The 19,015-nt window shown below is 36.2% G+C and overlaps 4 protein-coding genes and 1 long non-coding RNA gene across 6 annotated transcripts; 1 reads left to right on the forward strand and 4 right to left on the reverse strand.

Annotated features, from left to right (window-relative positions):
• Nucleotides 1–1,928: 1,928 nt before the first annotated feature.
• On the forward strand, nt 1,929–3,503 carry LOC110229513. The gene has a single exon (XM_021029910.1). The coding sequence runs from the start codon at nt 2,153–2,155 to the stop codon at nt 3,311–3,313; it is 1,161 nt and encodes a 386-aa protein (XP_020885569.1). The 5' UTR covers nt 1,929–2,152; the 3' UTR covers nt 3,314–3,503.
• A 501-nt stretch (nt 3,504–4,004) lies between these two features.
• Nucleotides 4,005–5,991, reverse strand: LOC9317782 (dehydration-responsive element-binding protein 2C). Of its 2 annotated transcripts, XM_021029911.1 has the most exons (2): nt 5,378–5,991; nt 4,005–5,237 (listed from the first exon to the last, which is right to left on the reverse strand). In XM_021029911.1, the coding sequence occupies exon 2, from the start codon at nt 5,084–5,086 to the stop codon at nt 4,241–4,243; it is 846 nt and encodes a 281-aa protein (XP_020885570.1). In that variant the 5' UTR covers nt 5,087–5,237; nt 5,378–5,991; the 3' UTR covers nt 4,005–4,240. The 2 variants fall into 2 exon arrangements, with proteins under 2 accessions (XP_020885570.1, XP_002881716.1); XM_002881670.2 differs by having other exon boundaries at nt 4,005–5,991.
• Nucleotides 5,992–6,195: 204 nt separating this feature from the next.
• On the reverse strand, nt 6,196–6,728 carry LOC110229477. The gene is made up of 2 exons (XR_002332868.1): nt 6,680–6,728; nt 6,196–6,435 (listed from the first exon to the last, which is right to left on the reverse strand). It is a non-coding gene; the product is annotated as an uncharacterized LOC110229477 (long non-coding RNA).
• Nucleotides 6,729–8,128: 1,400 nt separating this feature from the next.
• Nucleotides 8,129–11,960, reverse strand: LOC9317783 (ribosome biogenesis protein BOP1 homolog). The gene is made up of 14 exons (XM_021028700.1): nt 11,672–11,960; nt 11,461–11,581; nt 11,113–11,249; nt 10,870–11,024; nt 10,675–10,792; nt 10,325–10,583; nt 10,125–10,233; nt 9,934–10,036; nt 9,707–9,857; nt 9,484–9,616; nt 9,299–9,405; nt 9,133–9,197; nt 8,475–9,024; nt 8,129–8,370 (listed from the first exon to the last, which is right to left on the reverse strand). The coding sequence occupies exons 1-14, from the start codon at nt 11,852–11,854 to the stop codon at nt 8,285–8,287; spliced, it is 2,277 nt and encodes a 758-aa protein (XP_020884359.1). The 5' UTR covers nt 11,855–11,960; the 3' UTR covers nt 8,129–8,284.
• Nucleotides 11,961–12,650: 690 nt separating this feature from the next.
• On the reverse strand, nt 12,651–15,671 carry LOC9317784 (laccase-5). Its single transcript, XM_002881672.2, has 6 exons — nt 15,256–15,671; nt 15,016–15,167; nt 14,673–14,917; nt 14,458–14,586; nt 13,259–14,242; nt 12,651–13,096 (listed from the first exon to the last, which is right to left on the reverse strand). The coding sequence occupies exons 1-6, from the start codon at nt 15,355–15,357 to the stop codon at nt 12,963–12,965; spliced, it is 1,746 nt and encodes a 581-aa protein (XP_002881718.1). The 5' UTR covers nt 15,358–15,671; the 3' UTR covers nt 12,651–12,962.
• Nucleotides 15,672–19,015: the final 3,344 nt, after the last annotated feature.

Genomic DNA, 19,015 nt, shown 5'->3' on the forward strand with positions numbered 1-19,015 from the left:
AACAGAAAAGTTAGTTTGGGGGTTTAAAGTGTTAGTAAAACAATCTTGGTGGTTTATAATGTTAGTAGAATTATTTCGAGGTTTAAAGTGTTTCCTAGTTACACTTTGAGGGTTAAAAATTTTTATTTTCCCGTAGAAAAAACTCGACTACATGTCATTATTTATGTGCTTTTAAATATTCAATTCATTATGAGTATTAGAGATAATTTAAGATATTTTCTAGCAAAAGCCGGTTGTTTGTTTGTTTGTGAATATTTGTTGAGAAATAATGAATCTCCAACTTCATAAAATATTATTCCACCTAAAATTATATAAATCTCCAACTATGGTTATAAACAAAATGCACTTAAAATTTCAAACATAAGTATCGAAAAAATCAAAGGTAAGCTTAATTTCGATAGACATTTGAATGAATCAAATTACAACGTGATATTAATTAGGAGAAGATTGTAGTTCAAAAATTAATTAAAAGGAGAAATTGTCCAAAATAGTTGCATCTCATTCTTATGGAGAAGAGGACACATTGTCAAAGGGAACTTGTGGATGTGCAATGCCCACCAATTCTTTGGATTTAATTAATTAACAGTTTGCCAACTTGATTTCTTCATTTTTCTAAAGGCTTGAAGATCTTCAAGATTCGAGCAAGAAAAACGATTTTGGAGACCAGAATGAAATAATTAAACCCCTTTTAATAATATACAACTATGTCCCATTTGCACTTTTAAATATCCAATTTGCTTCTTGTAGAAAATACAGATAGATAATTCTCTAATGATAATATATTACACTTTATTTTCATACCTCATTGCTTATGTAATCTCAGACAACCTGAGGAAAGTCTTCAGACCAAAAAACTCCACTACTGATATTTGATATTTCCAATTTTTATAAGAAGACCATTAAATAAAACCAAGTAATTAAGATCTAGTTTCTTGAATAATCAAAACTTCCAAAGTCAATAAGACCGTATTATTCCATCTCCACTCACTAGCATGAAAATTAGATGTGAGAGTATGGTTACATAAGGAACCAACTAGTTATATCTGAAGAATTTTGAGATATACTAGATATTGAAATAATGCGGAAGCTAAATAAACAATAAAGAGACGACACGAGATTTAACGAGGTATCGGTTGGTTCTTTCAAACCAACCACTAGTCCTCGGGCTGCAAACAAGTTTATTAGATCACTTCAAGAAGACAAGTACACGATAGACTAAAACTTCTACACAAGTTTTAATACATCTACCAAAGAAACATGAACTAAGGTTACAAGTAAAATCAGTTTACTCCCCCTTAATCATGGCTGTCTTCTTCTTGGAGAAGTCTTTGCTTTGTGCTCTTCACACCAACAGCAATCTCTTCTTAAGGTAATCTCTTCCAAAACTTAGCAGCTAAACAACACTTGTATTATCAACTCTGTTTTATTTTTCTCTGTTTTTGCAATGAGCAAGCGTATCATGAGAAGATGCGTCTTCTCCCTTTTATTCACCACCAACGTATCTTGTCATTAATCCTGCAATATCTCATTCCTTTTCTAACAAGGAAATAAGATCAAATACCTTGCACAAGAACGTTAGACAATAAAAGCACACAGACAAAGGAAAGTCAAATTCCCACATTATCAAGACTTTCCAAACCAAATTTGCAATTAATAAGATGACATAATAATTCAAATTACGATCCTTAGAATATGGATTCTACAATATCCAAAGTTCAAAGATCAAAACTTTATAGTTTATATGCGGGCTGTCGATCTATTTCTCCCTAATAACTATGACATCAAGCCAGATAAAGCCCGATCTATGACTCCGTTCTATATGTCCCCGAATCAAACTTTCTAATCCTATACCTCCCCGAATTAAAAGTTCAAAATCCCGATGTCCCTGATATAATAGTTCGAAATCTTGTTTTCCACAGAGTTGGCTTACGACGGTTTACTATTTTCTTAACCGGTTAATAAACCTACTAAACCTAATTATACTCGACTAAACCAAGATTTAGACCCGATTACAGTCTACCCAAACATTACCAAATCGAAACCCTAAAAACTAAATTCCCAAATCGAAACAGACGACGAACCCTAGAAAAACAAAGAGAAAGTGAGAGAATCGAAGCTTGGTAGCTGTAGGATCTTGAAATCGAAGCTTTCGATGTCTATGGTCGTTCCTAATCCGGATTTAGTAGGAGATGTCGATCCCGAAGCTGAAGATAGAGATCGAGTTCTGATGCAGGAAATGATAGAGGAGTTCGTCGACGAACCACCAATTCGCCATGATGAGTATCCGGAGAGCGATACAGAGGATAACCACGACGGTCCAGAAGTGTTTCAGACACATATAAGGCGCGGTGATGGGCATTTGTACCCTAACCAGACATTCTTTAGTGGAGTCGCTTTCAAGGAGGCTGTAGTGGATTATGCTCTGCGAACTGGATGCAATCTGAAGCAGTACATGTACGATTCCGATAAAATTGGGTTCAAATGTGTTGGTTGCGATGGTACAGAAGGATCAAAGTGTTATTGGCAAGTGTATGCAGCGATTCTTAAGAGTGATTCGATGTGGAAGATTAGGAAGTTTATAGATAAGCATAGTTGTATCCCAAATGGTGAATGTGAGATGTTTAAGGTGCCTCATATTGCTAGGTTATTTGTTGATAAGATTAGGGACAATCCTGAGTTTTACATGCCAGCAAAGCTTGAAGAAATCATTAAGGAACAATGGAAGATTAGTGTTACTAGGCCACAGTGTCAGTCTGCGAGGAAAAAGGCACTGCAGTGGATTGAGAAGGAGTACGATGATCAGTTTGGTAGATTAAGAGACTATGCGGCTGAGATACTTGATTTAAACAAGGATTCTCATGTAGAGGTTGAATGTCTGACGAGTGAAGATGGTAAAGACATTTTCAACAGGTTTTATGTCTGTTTTGACACCATTAGAAGGACATGGATAGAGAGTTGCATGCCTCTAATCGGCATTGATGGGTGCTTTTTAAAGAACAAAGTAAAAGGTCAGTTATTAGTAGCATTGGGCAGAGATTCAAATAATGCTATATATGCTATAGCATGGGGTGTGGTTCAAGTGGAGAACACAAAGAATTGGGTGTGGTTTGTGAAGATGTTGAAGGCTAATTTTGGCTTAAATGATGGTGAAGGCTTCATCATGGTTTCAGATAGGCAAAAAGTAATTTTTTCTTGTCTCCTGTTTTATTTTTATTTGTGTGACATGCTGTTCAGCTTTGGCTCATCAACTTTGGCTTATGTTTCAGGGATTGATCAAAGTTGTTCAACTGGAGTTACCCAATATAGAGCATAGGATGTGTGTACAACACATATACGGAAACCTAAAGAAGAATCATGGGAGTAAGACCCGGATGAAGCCTCTACTCTGGAATTTGGCTTGGTGTTACAATGACAAAGACTACAAGCAGCGATTGGAGCAAATCTTTTGCTATGACACTGTTGTTTACAATGATGTCATGAAGACTAATCCGAAGACTTGGTGCAGGGCACGATTGCTTCCCCACACCAACATCTCTTTGGCACACCGACAACTCTTCCTCTTCCACGAACACTTGAAGATCCTGTCGAATTGGTTGATACATTGCTCATCTTGAAACTCGATTTGGTTTTTAAAATCAAAATTTGGGGATTTTGAGAATTTAGGGTTCTTAGAAAACGAATTTTGGGGATTTTGAGAAAACTACTTCTGGGTCGGGTTTTGTAATAGAGTTGGGTTGTTTTCCCGGTTTGTTCTTGGGAAGAAATGGTTTGGTCTCGGGTTTACGACGCAAACCGAAGTAATCCAGACGCGGGGACATCGGGATTTTGAACTTTTAATTCGGGGAGGTATAGGATTAGAAAGTTTGATTCGGGGATATATAGAACGGAGTCATAGATCGGGCTTTATCTGGCTTGATGTCATAGTTATTGGGAGGAAATAGATCGTCAGCATCGAAGAAGATTAAAACTTTCTATAAACCCAACTACATTAAAACTTATATGCATCGAAGAAGATTAAAACTTTCTATAAACTTTAAACTTCATATGTATTCACAAGAAGAAGAAAGAAGGGATCATATTCGAACTGTCCTACATTACCTAACTACATTTACTATGCCTCAAAACCATTAACATCAGAAAGTATCAGCAGCTTCAAAGAAAGTCAGCTTCTGGCTAGTAACAGCTAGACCGTATCGGAGCAGAATAACAAACTTAGGCCATTCAATATGAATCTGAGATCTTATGTAGAGCCATGAACATCTTTTTCCCCTCCAAAATCCAAGTCCTGTATGTCAAGATCATTGAACCTGTGATGGTCTAAATCAATACCATTGTTCTCCATTTCACTCGGCTGCACATAAGGATATCCATAATCAACTCCAGGATGAGCAATCTCCATAGGGTTGAGGCTCCCGAGCAAGTTAGCATCTTGAAACTGCGTTTGGTAACTGAAGTTTGGCTGTCTATCAACTTGATTCTGCATTGTCTCTTGACCAGACACATTGTTGTCGTCTAATATACCCAACAGCTCATTAATATCAAACGTTTCGTCCACACCAAACTCCAATGGTTCTTGTTCATTGCCATTTCCCATTAACCAAGCATCCAAAATCTCCCTTTTCGGGTCCTGTCCAATTCCAAAACCAACAGCCGAGTTATGTTCTTCCATCACTTCCTCTTTTACTTTCAGCTCCTCTTTAATACACTGAGAACTATCTAAGAGAACATATTCATCGTTACAATCCTCTAGTTTCACCTGACCAAAACCAGATCTTTCGTTTGTATCCTCACGTGCACAAACTTCAGATTCATCAGAGAATGCAGTAACCGAGCCAGACACAGTGGCGGCAGTCGAAGAAGAGCGATTCGTGATCTCGGGAAGATTGAGTCTGGCAGACTGACCATATATAGCTTTGGCAGCCTCGTCATAAGCCAATGCAGCTTCATATGAACTAGAGAAAGTACCGAGCCATAACCTAGCACCTCGGCCTGGCTCACGGATCTCAGCGACCCATTTACCCCATGTCCTCTGTCTAACTCCTCTATAGTCACAAATCCCATTTTCAGGTCCTCCTTTACCTTTCATACAACCCTTCCTCGAACCTTTTGGAGGAGGATTTCGGACTGGTTTCGGAACACCACCATCGATGCAAGAATCTGCCTCGGTCTGCTCATTATACTCCCTCCATTGCCTTAGAATCTCAGCTACATCTCGTGTTCCACGAGACTTCCTTTTCCTGGGAGAATCAAAGGGCATAGAAGCAAGATTAGCAACATGCTCGAGAACTCCCATTTTCTCTATTGTGTTTCTTTTTCTCTCTTCACAAAATTTAAAGCAACGGGCTCTCGACTATACTTCGAAACAATTTTTAACCACCTGAAGGTAATAACACCAAGTGGCTACAAGAAGAAGTTTTCACAATCTGCAGCATCACAGCGAGCAAAAAAGAAACCACATCACGAACAAAATTAGAAATTTTAGAACAGAGCAAACTCAGAAACAGAGAATCACCTAAGGATTCAACAGAGAACCCATAAACTAACTTCTGTTTCAGGAAAGGTACCACCTTTAAGGATTATTACAGCTAAAATCCTCTAATTTCCACACACGAAGCCACAAATCGCAAAGAACTCAATCCAAAAGAGACAAATTATGCCCAAAATCATACAATGAGTTCCAAATTCCTGTCTACGAAAAACCCCAAAAACCCTAAAATTGAAAACCTTTCAGCTTCCACCATTTACACAAACAAAGGAACTTGAAAACAACAACAGTCGATAAAAACAAAATCTTTAAGCCTAACAATGAACAATCACATTTAGCACACATGCACAAGACGAAAAAAAACAGAGAAAAAATCTAAAAATGTTAGAAACAAACCTATCAACAATCTCCGACGGCATGTAAGAAATCACTCGAACAAAGTATCAGCAGAAGAAGAGCAAGAAGAACACAAAGGGTTCAATGTAATAGTAGTAGTAGTAGCAAAGACGATATAATCAGACAAGTCTTAGCAGAGGAGAATAAAAAAAGTAGGCATGGGCGTTCGGTTTACTCGGTTTAATCGGTTCGGTTTATTCGGTTTTTTGATTTTTCGGTTATCTAGAAAACCTGCCGAATTGAACCGAAATTTTATTCGGTTCGGTTCGTTCGGATCTCGGTTTATTCGGTTCGGTTCTCTGCTTAAAAATCTATTCCGAATTAAACCGATTTTTTTTCTATTTCGGTTTATTTAAACCGAATTAGCCCTAAATACAGATAATGGGCCCAAAAAAATCTGTAATCTAGTAACAAACCAATAAAAAAACCCAATTACAATTACAAAACCAAACTCATCACATAACTATGGATTAAAGCCCAAACCCATTACAATTAGGGTTTTCCATGAAGTGGCTGACGGCGAGGCTGCGAGGAGACGTCAATGGCAACGGCGACTGTTGGATATCCTCGTCCGATGAGACTTCCGACAATATCTGGTTAAAATAGATAACAATACAACACTTCAAAACTGAAAAATTTCAATTCTATATTTCATACCTCTAAATCGTTATAGAAGGAATAGTAAGGATAAAACTCCGGTTCTTTTTCATTCTAAACTCCATGAGAAATCAAATAAACCAACCCCAAATCACATTGAAGAGAAAAACTCAAAAATTGATGATGGGTGAGACAACTTACTGTAATCTAGCGGACGAAGAAGTACAAGCTGGAAAAGATCAAGAGGTAGAATCGGCGAAGAGACGAGATGATATGATTATTCGATGTTTTGTTTCGAATTTTGAAGAGGAGAGAAAGAGCTGGCGAGAGAGAGATGCACGAAGGTTGAAGAGAAGCAATCATATTTTTTTTATCTAGGGTTAAGCATAAAAAATGACTTTATGTCGTTTTGGGCTGAGTATAAAACATTATTGGGCCACATGTCTTTTATTTTTGACTTATCAAGACTAACACATTTGTTTGGGCATAATATAAAATAATTTGAATCCACATGTAAATCAGCCCAATTTCAAACAAAGTAAAGAACCTAATCGATGGTGAGGGATTAATCATGGCGGCCGCAACTTCTTCTTCTTCATAAGAACACACAGAAGCAGACTAGGAAAGAAGAAGATGGAGTGATGTAGAACAAAAATCGAATAACCGATCGGTTATAGCCTGCCGAACCGAACCGAACCGTTACCCGAAATCCCAAAAAAACTTTGCCGATCGGTTTACTCCTCATCACATAGTCGACGCCGATAACCGAAAATTTTGGGTTTTTCGGTTCGGTTTGATCGGTTTTTGCCGAACGCCCAGGCCTAAAAAAAAGTTTCGGGATTGTGAAAGGAGAAGCCTTTATATATAGACAAGTCTTAATTAGATATTTCAGATATTTATGTGATGACGTGGCGCTCGAACTTACTAGATTCTGATTCCGGCTGGATCCAGAGCCCTTCCTTATTGCTTTGGGCCTAAGGTATTTCTTACTATGTTGTTTGGACTATTTTACCCTCAAAGCTTCTTTCTAATTACACTTTTTGCCCCATTTTGGATAACGACAGCTGATTGTGTTGACTAGTCAATAATCAAGTCTTTGTTCACAGGAATCTATGGGCTTTGGGTCCATAGTACTATCTTCTATTTTGTGGACTATTGTTTAGTTTGGTCTAACTATGGATTAGTGTTTTTTTTTCTTTTGGTCAACGTGTATGGATTAGTGTTTTGTTAACTAATTTGGTAACTATTAGATGAAAAACAAAAATTGTTACGAGTAAATTCAGAGAAAAATATTAAAAGTTTTATACTGTGTTTTGTTCCGTGGATTACCCTAAAGAGCCAGCCTATCATGCTTATTTTTGTGAATATAATAACACAATTGTGTTAGATACGTCCAAATTGTGAATGAGTGAATTTGTTGTTAAATAAAGGTGACCAGCTTTCGTGGAGAATTTCTATTTTCCCTATGAAGTAACAATCCATTTTCTCTTTGTCTAGTCGAGGATCCATCATTCATATGTGAACGTAAAAAAGTTGTCATATATGGAATCAAATCAACATTATTTGGGTTAAGGACTAGTAATGCCCCAACTTAACCAATGCTACAAAATAAAATAATACGATTAGATATTGAACTTAACATTTTGGAAATGCTACAAGTTAGAAATCTCAATAATAACTCGATCATAACAAAACTTGTACGGTACAAGATTAGAGTACATTTTCAAACAATGTGATAGGTGGTGAATACAACAAAGAAGAAAAATTATGAAAATTGTCAAAATAGGGGTTTGGGACCAAAACTATCTAGTGGCAATAGAGTTTGATAATTGAGTCAGCGCCTGCAGTGAATAGCCATGGTTGTCTCGGATGAAACTTGCAGTCCAAGACTCCTGCAGTCAAAATAATAATAATCAAAACCCATTAATATAATCAATCTTACAAGTTATTATGTAATAGTGTATTCTTAAGTATCAAAAACACCGTAATAACTTACCTCCTTTTGAAGAATGACCTCTTAGAATCTCCAACGGCACAATCAGAGGATTCTGATTCAGATCATTATACACCATTCCATGGAAAACATAAGCTGTTGAATCTTCCGAGCACGAAGCAAATAACGGATAAGACCGATGAACTGCCACATTTGTAATGTCTTTAGGGTGATTCTTAAGCGTCTTGTACGGTTTTGAAGACAGATCCATGTCAAACCAACACATCTTCCCTTCTTTGCTTCCTACTATCAGATTATCACCACCAGGATGAATCGCCATGGATGAGATTTCTCTCAATCCCGTCTCAAGCTTTTTAGTGGCCTCGCCTGGCTTCAAAAGATTGTAAACACGCACGTCCTTTCTAGTCGCAACGAAGAAGTAAGAAAGGCTGGGATGAAAAAGTGTGCAGACTGGGAGTCCGCGTATCTTAAATGGGAGCCTTTGTGTTTTCTGTTTTGAGAGTTGGTGCAGTACCACTCCCCGCGTTTCGCCAGATGCCATCACTGTTGAGAGATAGTCTCCTTTACGATGCCAGTCAATAGACGATATGCTCTGAAAGATATATATATATATATATATATATATATATAAACCAACAAACCAGTTTAGGATTTTTTCCATGTAATAACTGTTGAAAGAGGATATTTTGCAAAAGTGTACCTTAAAATGTCTTATCTTGATCCCTCCATATAACTCATCAGGTAGCCAGGTTACAATTGCTGCAACTATGAATGTCGTGCAAAATATACCAACCAAAAAGATTCAATCATACGGAATTTCATCACAATTTCTTACGAGATTATAATGGTTATTCCAAGACGCTTACCAGACGCTTCTGGTTCTGGAATGTTTCCTGAGTGAAGCCTCTCTTTAGTAATTTCCTGTTCCTCATCAGTCCCAAGTTCAGTGTTCAGAAAAAACAAATCTCGTCCCCTGCAATGTGAGATGAGAAGGTTTCACAATAGATTATTATAATAAATCCAAAAGCATACTCACAAGATCCTAACTCACATGGCAACAGCTAAAACTGGAAGCCTGGAAAGAGGATTCCAAGCCACACACATAATAGCTTCATCAAACTGCCAGACCTTAAGACATCTACCAGTTTCCACTTCCCACATACGAACAGATCCATCAGTTGAACCTTTGAAGGAAAAAAGAATACAAGATTAGCATCTTAAAAACCAAAGAGACCTCTTTGGAATTGAATTTATAAAAAAAAAATTGAAAATACCTGAGGCTATCCACTCGCCAGAACTATCAGTGGATATGGTAGTAACAGCCCCTGTATGTCCTTTATATTCAAGATAACAGGAATTAGGATAAGGTCTAAGATCCTTCCTACTAGGTAGCTTAGGCTTCAAAGATTCAGGGTCGATGTTTATCTGGTGAAAAGAAACACAGTGAGAATTAATACGGAAAAGAAAAAAGAAACCAGGAAATGAGATGATAAGTCCTCACCCTCTTCTTTCGAACTCTCGGACATAGGTATAGATCCAAACAGCGCTCAAAAGACTCCTTCAGTGCATTCTCATACGCTGGGATGCTTCTCAGAGATGTAAACCTATGCGCAGATATATTTACCGTAAGGCTCAGCTAACAAATACCAAAGAAACTACATCAGAGTATAATAAACGAAAACTATTGCATACCTTTTAGGAATGAATTTTGGACGATCTTCCTCATACATCAATTCATATGAGGCTTTCTCCTCCTCTGTTGGAATATATTCCAAAGAAGGATTGTATGATTCATCGTGTCCTGGAAAGCCAAATAGTACAAAATAAAACTTTGAAAATGGAATTCCCAAGAGAAGCAGAGAAACAACAGAAAGTCAGCAAAAAGTTTTCACCTGGCAATTTCAGCTTGGGTGGAGGAATATAAGTTAAATGCTTGCTCTTTTGATCAGACGTCGAATCGTCACCCCATAAGAGGTATACATTGGGCTCTTCTTCAGGCTTATCAAACTTGATCAACCCCTTCCGGATTGCTCTAACAAGCTTAAGAACCTTTTTGGCCTCCCATTTTGAAGGGATGAATCTTCGCTTGGGCTCTGGTGCACTTGAGAGTGGATGTATTGAATCATCCCATTTGAACCAATCAACATAAGGCTGGTCCCAAGAGAATCAATCAAAAGGTTACAATTTGAAGAGATTTGTATAACACAAGTAGAAAACGGCTACACATAAACCACATACATACCGCATATGGATCAAAGTCAGCATGTGGAGCTTCCCCTTTGAGTATTCTACGCATGAGGTTGCACTCCTCTTTAGTCAGCTCCACTTCCTCGTCATTATATTCATCATAAATTTTGCGCCTAAAGTCCAAAAAATTTCATCAGCATCATGATACTAACTAACGGAATACCAACAAACAGAAAGTCTTCAAACTGACCAATTCTTAGAGTCATCCATAGTTGCAAGAAAAGAGTCAAGTTTATCTTGTTTTTCTTTCTTAGTAATCTTCTTTCCCGTGATGTCATAACCAATATGTTTCTCATCTTTATACCACTCCAATGGAACATCCCCAACTGTATTTCTAGAAGGAACCTACAGATTAAAAAGAGAAACATATATAATTTCGTCCGGAAATGGAGAAAGATTCAATTCTAATATGAAATAGAGAAAAGCATCAAACCTCATCTTCTGATGAATCGCTCTCTTCAACCGCTTCATCTCGCTCAGAACCTTCATCACTCCCATCTTCCTCACCGTTGTCACTTTCTACTTGTTCACTTTCTTCATCATCCACATTATCAATTGACCCCTCATGCTCTGCACCAACAAATCTTACTTGAATTTACTTTCCCATGTTAAAGCTAGAAACTTTATTCACCCACTATAAAGTCCCACCAACAAATCTAACGAAATTAGCTTATTCAATTCAAATTATTAATAGGGTTTAAACCACATCTATCAAAAGCATAAACACTAAAATTTCAAATTGAAGATGAGCTAATTTAGACGAAAAGCAGAAGCAAATTACCAAGCACGTCGTCCTCGGAAAATTCTACATCTCCATCTTCTGTTCCTTCCTGTGTTCCATCATACTCTGAATCGAAAAAATCGGAGTCGAAATCATCGGAATCCAAAGACTCAGGCAAACTCTAAAAATCACCCAAAAAAAAAAAAACCAGAATAAATCGAATGCAGAATAAAGATGATGAAACAAAAGAGAAGGTGGGCGAGAAGAATACATCGCCGTCGTAATCAGAATCAGTTCCAGATTCTTGTAGAAGGTCCTCCTCTTTCAAGCTTTCTTCTACTGGTTTGAGCTCTATTTCTACTGGTTTCTTCTGTTTCTGAGATTTCCCAGAAACGGTTTTGCTCTTGGTTTCAATAATCTTATCTTCGTTAGCTCCTTTTTTCTTCTTCGTCATCGGAGCTTTCAGAGGCGAGTTTTGGTCTGAGAAGAAAATTTGATTGAAGTAGGCAGCGTATCAAGAGATTTAGGGTTTTAGGTTGAAGCCGTAACTCTCTAATGGGCCTAACTATTAATGGGCTTTTCGTGCAAATGATAAAACACTCGCGACCTAATTATTTTTTTACGGTAAGATTTATTTTGCATTTTTACCTTTTTATATCAAATCTGACAATCGGAGTTCTTAAAAATTCTTATACAAGAAAAGTAACGTCTAAGAATTTTTTTTTCAAAAAAAACGTATAAGAATTTTTTTGTTTTTTGCTAAACATGTAATTTCGATAGATCAGTGGCAACATGCATGTGTAAGAAACGAAGAATAAATATTTTGTTAGATTTTGTATAAAACTAGCCCACTGATTACTCAAAATATTACAAAGTCATGACAACTTTTGTTTCTTCTAGTAATGTCGATGTTATGACTTAATTTATGATGCATCCGCGTCGGAAATCACTTTGCCCCAAACTGGTCTGCTCAACTAATTTGGAATTCCACGCCACTTTTTCTTTATGTCATTTCATTTCACTTATTCCTTTTCAATTAATTTCGTTATCATCCCAAGTTCAAAACTTCAAATACAATGTTACGTAAAAGAATAATATTCATCAATAAAGCAATCCATTTTCGAATTGGGGATAAGTTTCTTTCTTTAGAACTTCAATATTCATCATGTGGTTGAACCCTCGATTTGACTTCAGCCAATATTACGCCAGAAAACCTTATGTTGTTTATGATCACTTAATTTCCAAGCTGATTATGGAAATAATTAGAATTTTAGCTCAACAACCATTACAAATGATCGAAGGAATGAAACCTTTTAACCAAAAAACATCGAACGAGAAAAAGAAAGAAAAAAAAATCAACTTTCATGGTACTCTTAGGCTTTTAGCGCTTGATTTGGTACTATAATGTCAAAAGAATACATCAATAATTGAGAAAACTTAAGCTGAAGGGTCCGGTCCAACTCAGGAGTATGACCCGGTTTAAGTCTATGACCAACAAAAAACAATTGAATAGAACATGAAAAACTATAATGTGGTTTTATGTTACAAAGGATCTTGAACTCCTAATAACATACGGGTAAATCAGCAGGAGGCTGCTCCATTGTCTGCAAAACTCCATTTCCATTCTCAACCAAGAAAGCCATGGCTAGCCCCCAAGATATGTGTGCATCTAGATGACAGTGCATTATCCAAACCCCTGTTTCAATCATTTTTACACGTAATTAGTTTCGTTAATCCCGATAAAAATTACAGAATCATGTAAATTTATAAACTTTGATTAAATTTGAATAAAAATCCGTAACACTTCTAATAAATGATATAAGTAGTAACTTTTTTACTAATAGTACGTTTAGCTTACCAGGGTTGTCTGCGACGAATCTGATGACGGCCCAACCATTAACAGGTACACCAACAGTATTTCTGAGAGGCGGGTCTTCAAGATTGAATTTCGCGGTATCTTTCTTGGGATTGAAGTTACCGAAACCTTCGGCGATAATGTAGAAATCGTAGCCGTGTAGATGAATTGGATGATTTTCAGGAGTTACTATACCAGTGTCCTGAAGAACAATCTGAACCCTTGATCCATACTTGAGTTTGTATAGCTTAGTCCCTCTATCAGGTTGGTAGAGAGATCGGCTTATGTTGTTACCTGTGTAATCAAATTTAACCGGAGGCTTGGCCGGAAAATCGGTTGTGAAGACTCCGGGGATTCCATGGTGGTGAGCTTGAAGGAGTGAGTAGTTACTTGGAAGAGCAAATGAAATGTTGTTCATCGATGCAGTGAAACGTGTGCCGTTAGGACCTTGACATCTTCTTGATCTAAAGTTCTTAGGACAGTTGTTGAGACCAAGTCCGACAGTTACAAAGAGATTCTCGTCGATTTCTGTCGGAACCTCAGCTCTTCTTAGTGACCGGAAGCTTTGGCTGAAACGTGTGACGGTGTTGGTGTCGTTGTAGGCAGGGAGGATAGGCATGATTAGTTTGACGGAAATACCCTTCTTGGTTCCACTTCCGCCGCCTACACCGCAACAAGGGGCGGATTTGTATTGAAGGATTGCGGTTGTAGTTGTGTTTCCAAATGGTGCGTTTTGGGCGCTTTGGTAAGCTCTTGCGGCCATGTAGTAGCGGTTTGGTGGTTGGTCACCGGTTATGAGGACATCAGTGGTTTGGCCCGGGCCAAGAACTATCACGTTAGTGGTGAAGGGTTTTAGGTAAGAGGCGTCAGCTCCCACCACCGTGAGCTTGTGGTTAGCAACCGTGAAGAATAACGGTTGGTTCAATGCTGAGTTTATTACCCGTAGTAGTATAGTCTCACCAACGTTTATTGGTACTATTGTCGTATCTGTAAAAAAAGATTATAAAATGTCTAATTAATTTACTTATTTGAGTCTTTCGGGCTGATGTGTTTTCTTAAAAAAAATATTTATTTCACTAAAATATACGAAATTCAGTTATGACAGTTGGGAAAAAACAAGGAAGAAAGAAAATATGGGACAAGTTTTTTTTTTTGGACCGTTGATATATTTAAAATTAATTTGAAGAAGAAAAGAGTAAAACCTTGAGAAGAGCATTTATAGAGATCGCCTGGTTGACCATTGATGGTGTAAGCGTCGGAGTTATTAGGAGCTCCTCCGGTTCGTATTGATTCTCTCAACACATCAACCGGATTTGCGTCCCACCATTCACCTTAAAGAATCATAATTTACCAAAATCAAAATCACTTATATGATTGAACTTTCTTAATCATGATTTTGAATTTCGTTAAATTTTACCAAGAAGGAGAGGGACGTTGCGGTGGGGATTTGTGAATGGGTAAGACGAGCCAGCCGGAGGAAGGACAAGAAGCGAACCGTAGACAGTGGCTCTAAGCCACGAACTATGAGCATGCCACCAAAGTGTACCTTCTTGTCCTTGGATAGTAAACCGGTACGTGTAGCTTGATCCCGGTCTGATTGGACATTGGGTCACAAATTCCGGTCCATCTGCCCAACCGGTTCGCATTTGCCTCACACCGTGCCTGCAGCCACACCAAACCGTTCCATATCAGTAAGAAAACAAGGACTCATTAATTATATATAGTACGTGATCAATGTGGTTTGATCGTGTTTAATTTACCAGTGGATTGTTATGTTGTACCGAGCCCGGTTAATAACTTTGACGACGAGAGTATCACCGTTGTTGACTACAAGCATTGGACCGGGAAACATTCCGTTGACCGTAATGCTGTTGTGTGTTTCACATAGTCTCTTCACTTTCGTCGCTTGTATCTGCATGCATAAATATTATGTAAGCATACGTCTTCATTGACATATTCATTAACAACGTTCAAATATTTGAAATTAAATGCGATCATACAATGAACTCGTGGTGGTGTGCTTTAATGTTGGCTTCTGCTATGGAAGCGAAGAGAAGAACGACAGCCAAAGAGATGAAGATGAGGCTCTTGACGATCTCCATCAATGCGATTTCGATAAATTTCGGTTTGAGCCAGAGGGTTTTAGAGATGAAGTGTGGAAGAAGAGAGAAAAATGTTGTGTTGGGAATTTTAATGAAAGGCGATGGAGTTTATATAGTAGAGAGACTAAAGACAATACATTTTCAAAAACTTGGTGAATATTTTTATTTAGTTTATATTATTGTTTTGTTTTGCATATTAACTTTGTTTTTATGTAAAAAAATTTTATGTTGTTTATGCGGTTGGGGGATTAGGTTTTGATTTGAAGGTCAAAACTTGATTCAACACTAGAAGAGTTGTTGCACCCACTGGGGCCTATAAGAAAAAAAAACAATCTATTGAGTTAAAAAAAAAAAAAATTGGAAAGGTGATTACGTCTCTTGAATTCTTGGTTAACACGCTTTTTCTATTGACTTTAGATGTAATATTCCAGAATTGTCATAAACATAGTACAAATAAAACTATACTAATATAAGATTTTTGTTTTGGACCCCCATTAAATTGATCAAACTATTAATCTGGAGATGTGTACACTGGGTTGCCAACAAAAGTTATGTACGCAATGTTGTGAACTCTATGTCACATCTAAATTAAGATCAAACTTATCCGGCTCATCCAATTAGCCTGCATGCACCATATATATTATAATTGTTCACCAAGATTGGAACATTTTTATTGGCATTCTTCTAATACATAAGGCTTGGGATAAGATCGTTGTGATAATGACTAATTAATAATTATGCTAGTCGTTTTCGTTATTAATTGGATCTTGATCCCGCTTGGGCTGTTCGGTCTTGCCGTCTCGGGGTAAGAACTATGTTTTCCTACTAATTTTACCGAGGAATTTGCAACATTTTTAGGTTGTTTTTTCGTCATTAAGAGCATCTCCATCCATTAGACACTGTGTTGGTGTCTCAAAAATTTTATTTTAATCAATTTATAATAAATAAGTTATTTATTTAAATTATAAATTATAAAAAAATAATTTGACCAATAATAAAATGACAAGTGGAGACACAGTTTCTCAAAGTTTCTCAAACTAGAAACTGTGTCTACACTCTCTCCTACTTTTATATTATTTTCTATTTTTTTAATCTTGAAACACTCCTTCAGACATTACTGTTGGAGATGCTTTAAGTTTTAACATTTTGACAACAATAAAATAAAATATATATCGTTTGACGTATTTATATACCACTAGTGTGTGTGGATCGCTGCTTATCGCTTTATTTGTGACGGATGTATCCGTTGCAAAAGTTCATTTTAAACCATAATTTGACTTTAAAATTATGTTCTCTAACATTGATATTCATATAAATTAAAGAAGGAAAACGTGTATAAATAGAATTTACTAGTAGGTATTAATTTCTTTATCTTGAGGCCACCTACATTCAACAGTATATATAATACCTAAACAAAGACGAATAATCGCATGTCTAAGTCATAACTGTATTTTACTCTTTTTCTTATTTCAAAAGCTTTATAGGAGAAGAGTCTTTGATTTATCTTAATCCTATACATTGAAATAGAGTTAATATAACTGCCAGCTGATATTAAATCGATGAAATATTTTACTATATTAGATTTATGGTCGAGTTTAAGGTTATGTTTGTTGAGAAGTTTCTAGTTTTTGTTCAACATATAAAAAAAAAATCTGAAACTTCAATGATTTAACGAAAAAAAAAAATGGATGTTTTCGCTCTTCTTTGTCTTTATCAATTTGGTTCATTAACAAATAGTATATTTTCGCTTGCTATGGTTATCATCAAATGCATTATTAATTAATAATATTCCTAAGTTAAGTGGATTTTCCAATAACTACATCAACTTATTGTTTCAAAGTTTTGAATTACACAAAGTTTCAAATCACAAAACTTATACGTCAACACTATATATTGTTCTGCAGTGAGTTTGGCGTTAGCAGGTGAATTAATCTTTGATTTGAAAATAGAATCCTCAACTTCGGAAACTATTGGAATTTATAAATTAGACTTAAAAAATATTTCATAGTCTGTTAACGAAAACTTGTTTTTGTGATCACCTTCCAAATACAAACTTGCATAATATGTTTGATAGAAAAAGAAAAAAAAAAAAACTGAAACGATTATGCTCTATATATATATATATATCATTAATTATTACTAGTATTATTTTTTCTTAGAAAATGAAACCGATTTATGAGGAAGAAAGAATGGTCAATTTTAGGGTTTAGGTGGCTTGTCCTTAACAATTTTGACCCCCTCCCATTTGAATTTGCAAAATCTCAATGTTCTTTTCATACTTATTCAAATAAGGTCAGCCTTTTATATAAAAAAAGGTCAACTTTCCATACCATACTTTATACCTACCCGTATATGAAGAAAACTTAGGAATTATGAATCAACTGTAACATCTATACTAGTATAATAGCAGCACTTTTTGTGACGGGTGGGTAAAAAAGCTTTCAGATATATCGGATATCCGACCTATTTTAAAAATTCCTTCACAAAAAATTTGTTGGGTCGGGTTATATTTAACCCAACTCATACACCGGATATTCCATATTTAATAATTTAGATTTTTAGAAGATTTGATTAAGATTTATAATTATGATTCTCCTATCATCTTTGTTTGATTTGTTTTTAACTGTTTTGAATCATCATATAATACATAAAATAAAATAAAAATCAATTTTTTTCTGCATATGCTGTAATTCGAAATTTTAAAAACGGACATATATTATCCAATTGACGAAAATGTGTGTTCAACGTTCTACATCGATTAAAATATTTAGACAATGATTCAGAATCATATCATAAATAAAAATATTAATAAAATAAATGAGTTTTTTGGCGGGATGAGTTTGGCGGGATGGGTTTTTGAATCAACAATAATAAAAAGATTAAAATATCATTAATCCGCCGCTTACGGATTTAATCCTTATTTTTTTTAATACAAATCACATGACGGGTTAAGAAATTACGGAACGGGTTATATTTCGGAAATGATTTATATGGTGGACGAATTTGAATCAATATTTATATACCGCTTTAATACGGGTTAAATCCTCAGTTTATTAATAATTATCTCGTTGACTCGTGGTATACCGTTACTTAATAACAATTGTAAACTATAATATAAATAAATATGTTATAAGGAGATACAATTTACAAAATATTTTTATACTAACTTTAAAATTAAATTATCCCGCGGTGTACCGCGGGTTAAATTCTAGTCATTGTGTAAAAAGATTAATATTATTATCATCATAACGCAAAACATAAGTTGTGGTTTAAAATTGGTGCAATAACATTGGCTTTTTTGAAGGCCTACACAATTGTGGTCTAGTAGTAAAGGAGAACTAGAAAAAGGTTGTAAGGAACTAACCCAAGTTCGATCCATTTTGGAGAAAAGTTGGAAGGAACTAAACCAAGTTCGATCCACATTGAAAACAAAAATCACATATGGGTGGAAAGTCTAGATTTGGGCCAAAGGCCTAAACAATTTATCTGTTAGTCAGTAATAGACGATCTGGCTATCCCTGACATTAGTCGGAAAGAATTCTAAACTCGGAACAGACAGTGTGGTGGCCCTTTGGAAAGAAGTCCACTCTGAAGCATTTCGGTGCGTTTCTATCCGGACTGGCCGGATCAGCCGATAAGGTTTATCAAAAAACATTGG

Source organism: Arabidopsis lyrata (assembly GCF_000004255.2).
Source record: "Arabidopsis lyrata subsp. lyrata unplaced genomic scaffold ARALYscaffold_4, whole genome shotgun sequence".
Classification (NCBI taxonomy): Eukaryota; Viridiplantae; Streptophyta; class Magnoliopsida; order Brassicales; family Brassicaceae; genus Arabidopsis; species Arabidopsis lyrata.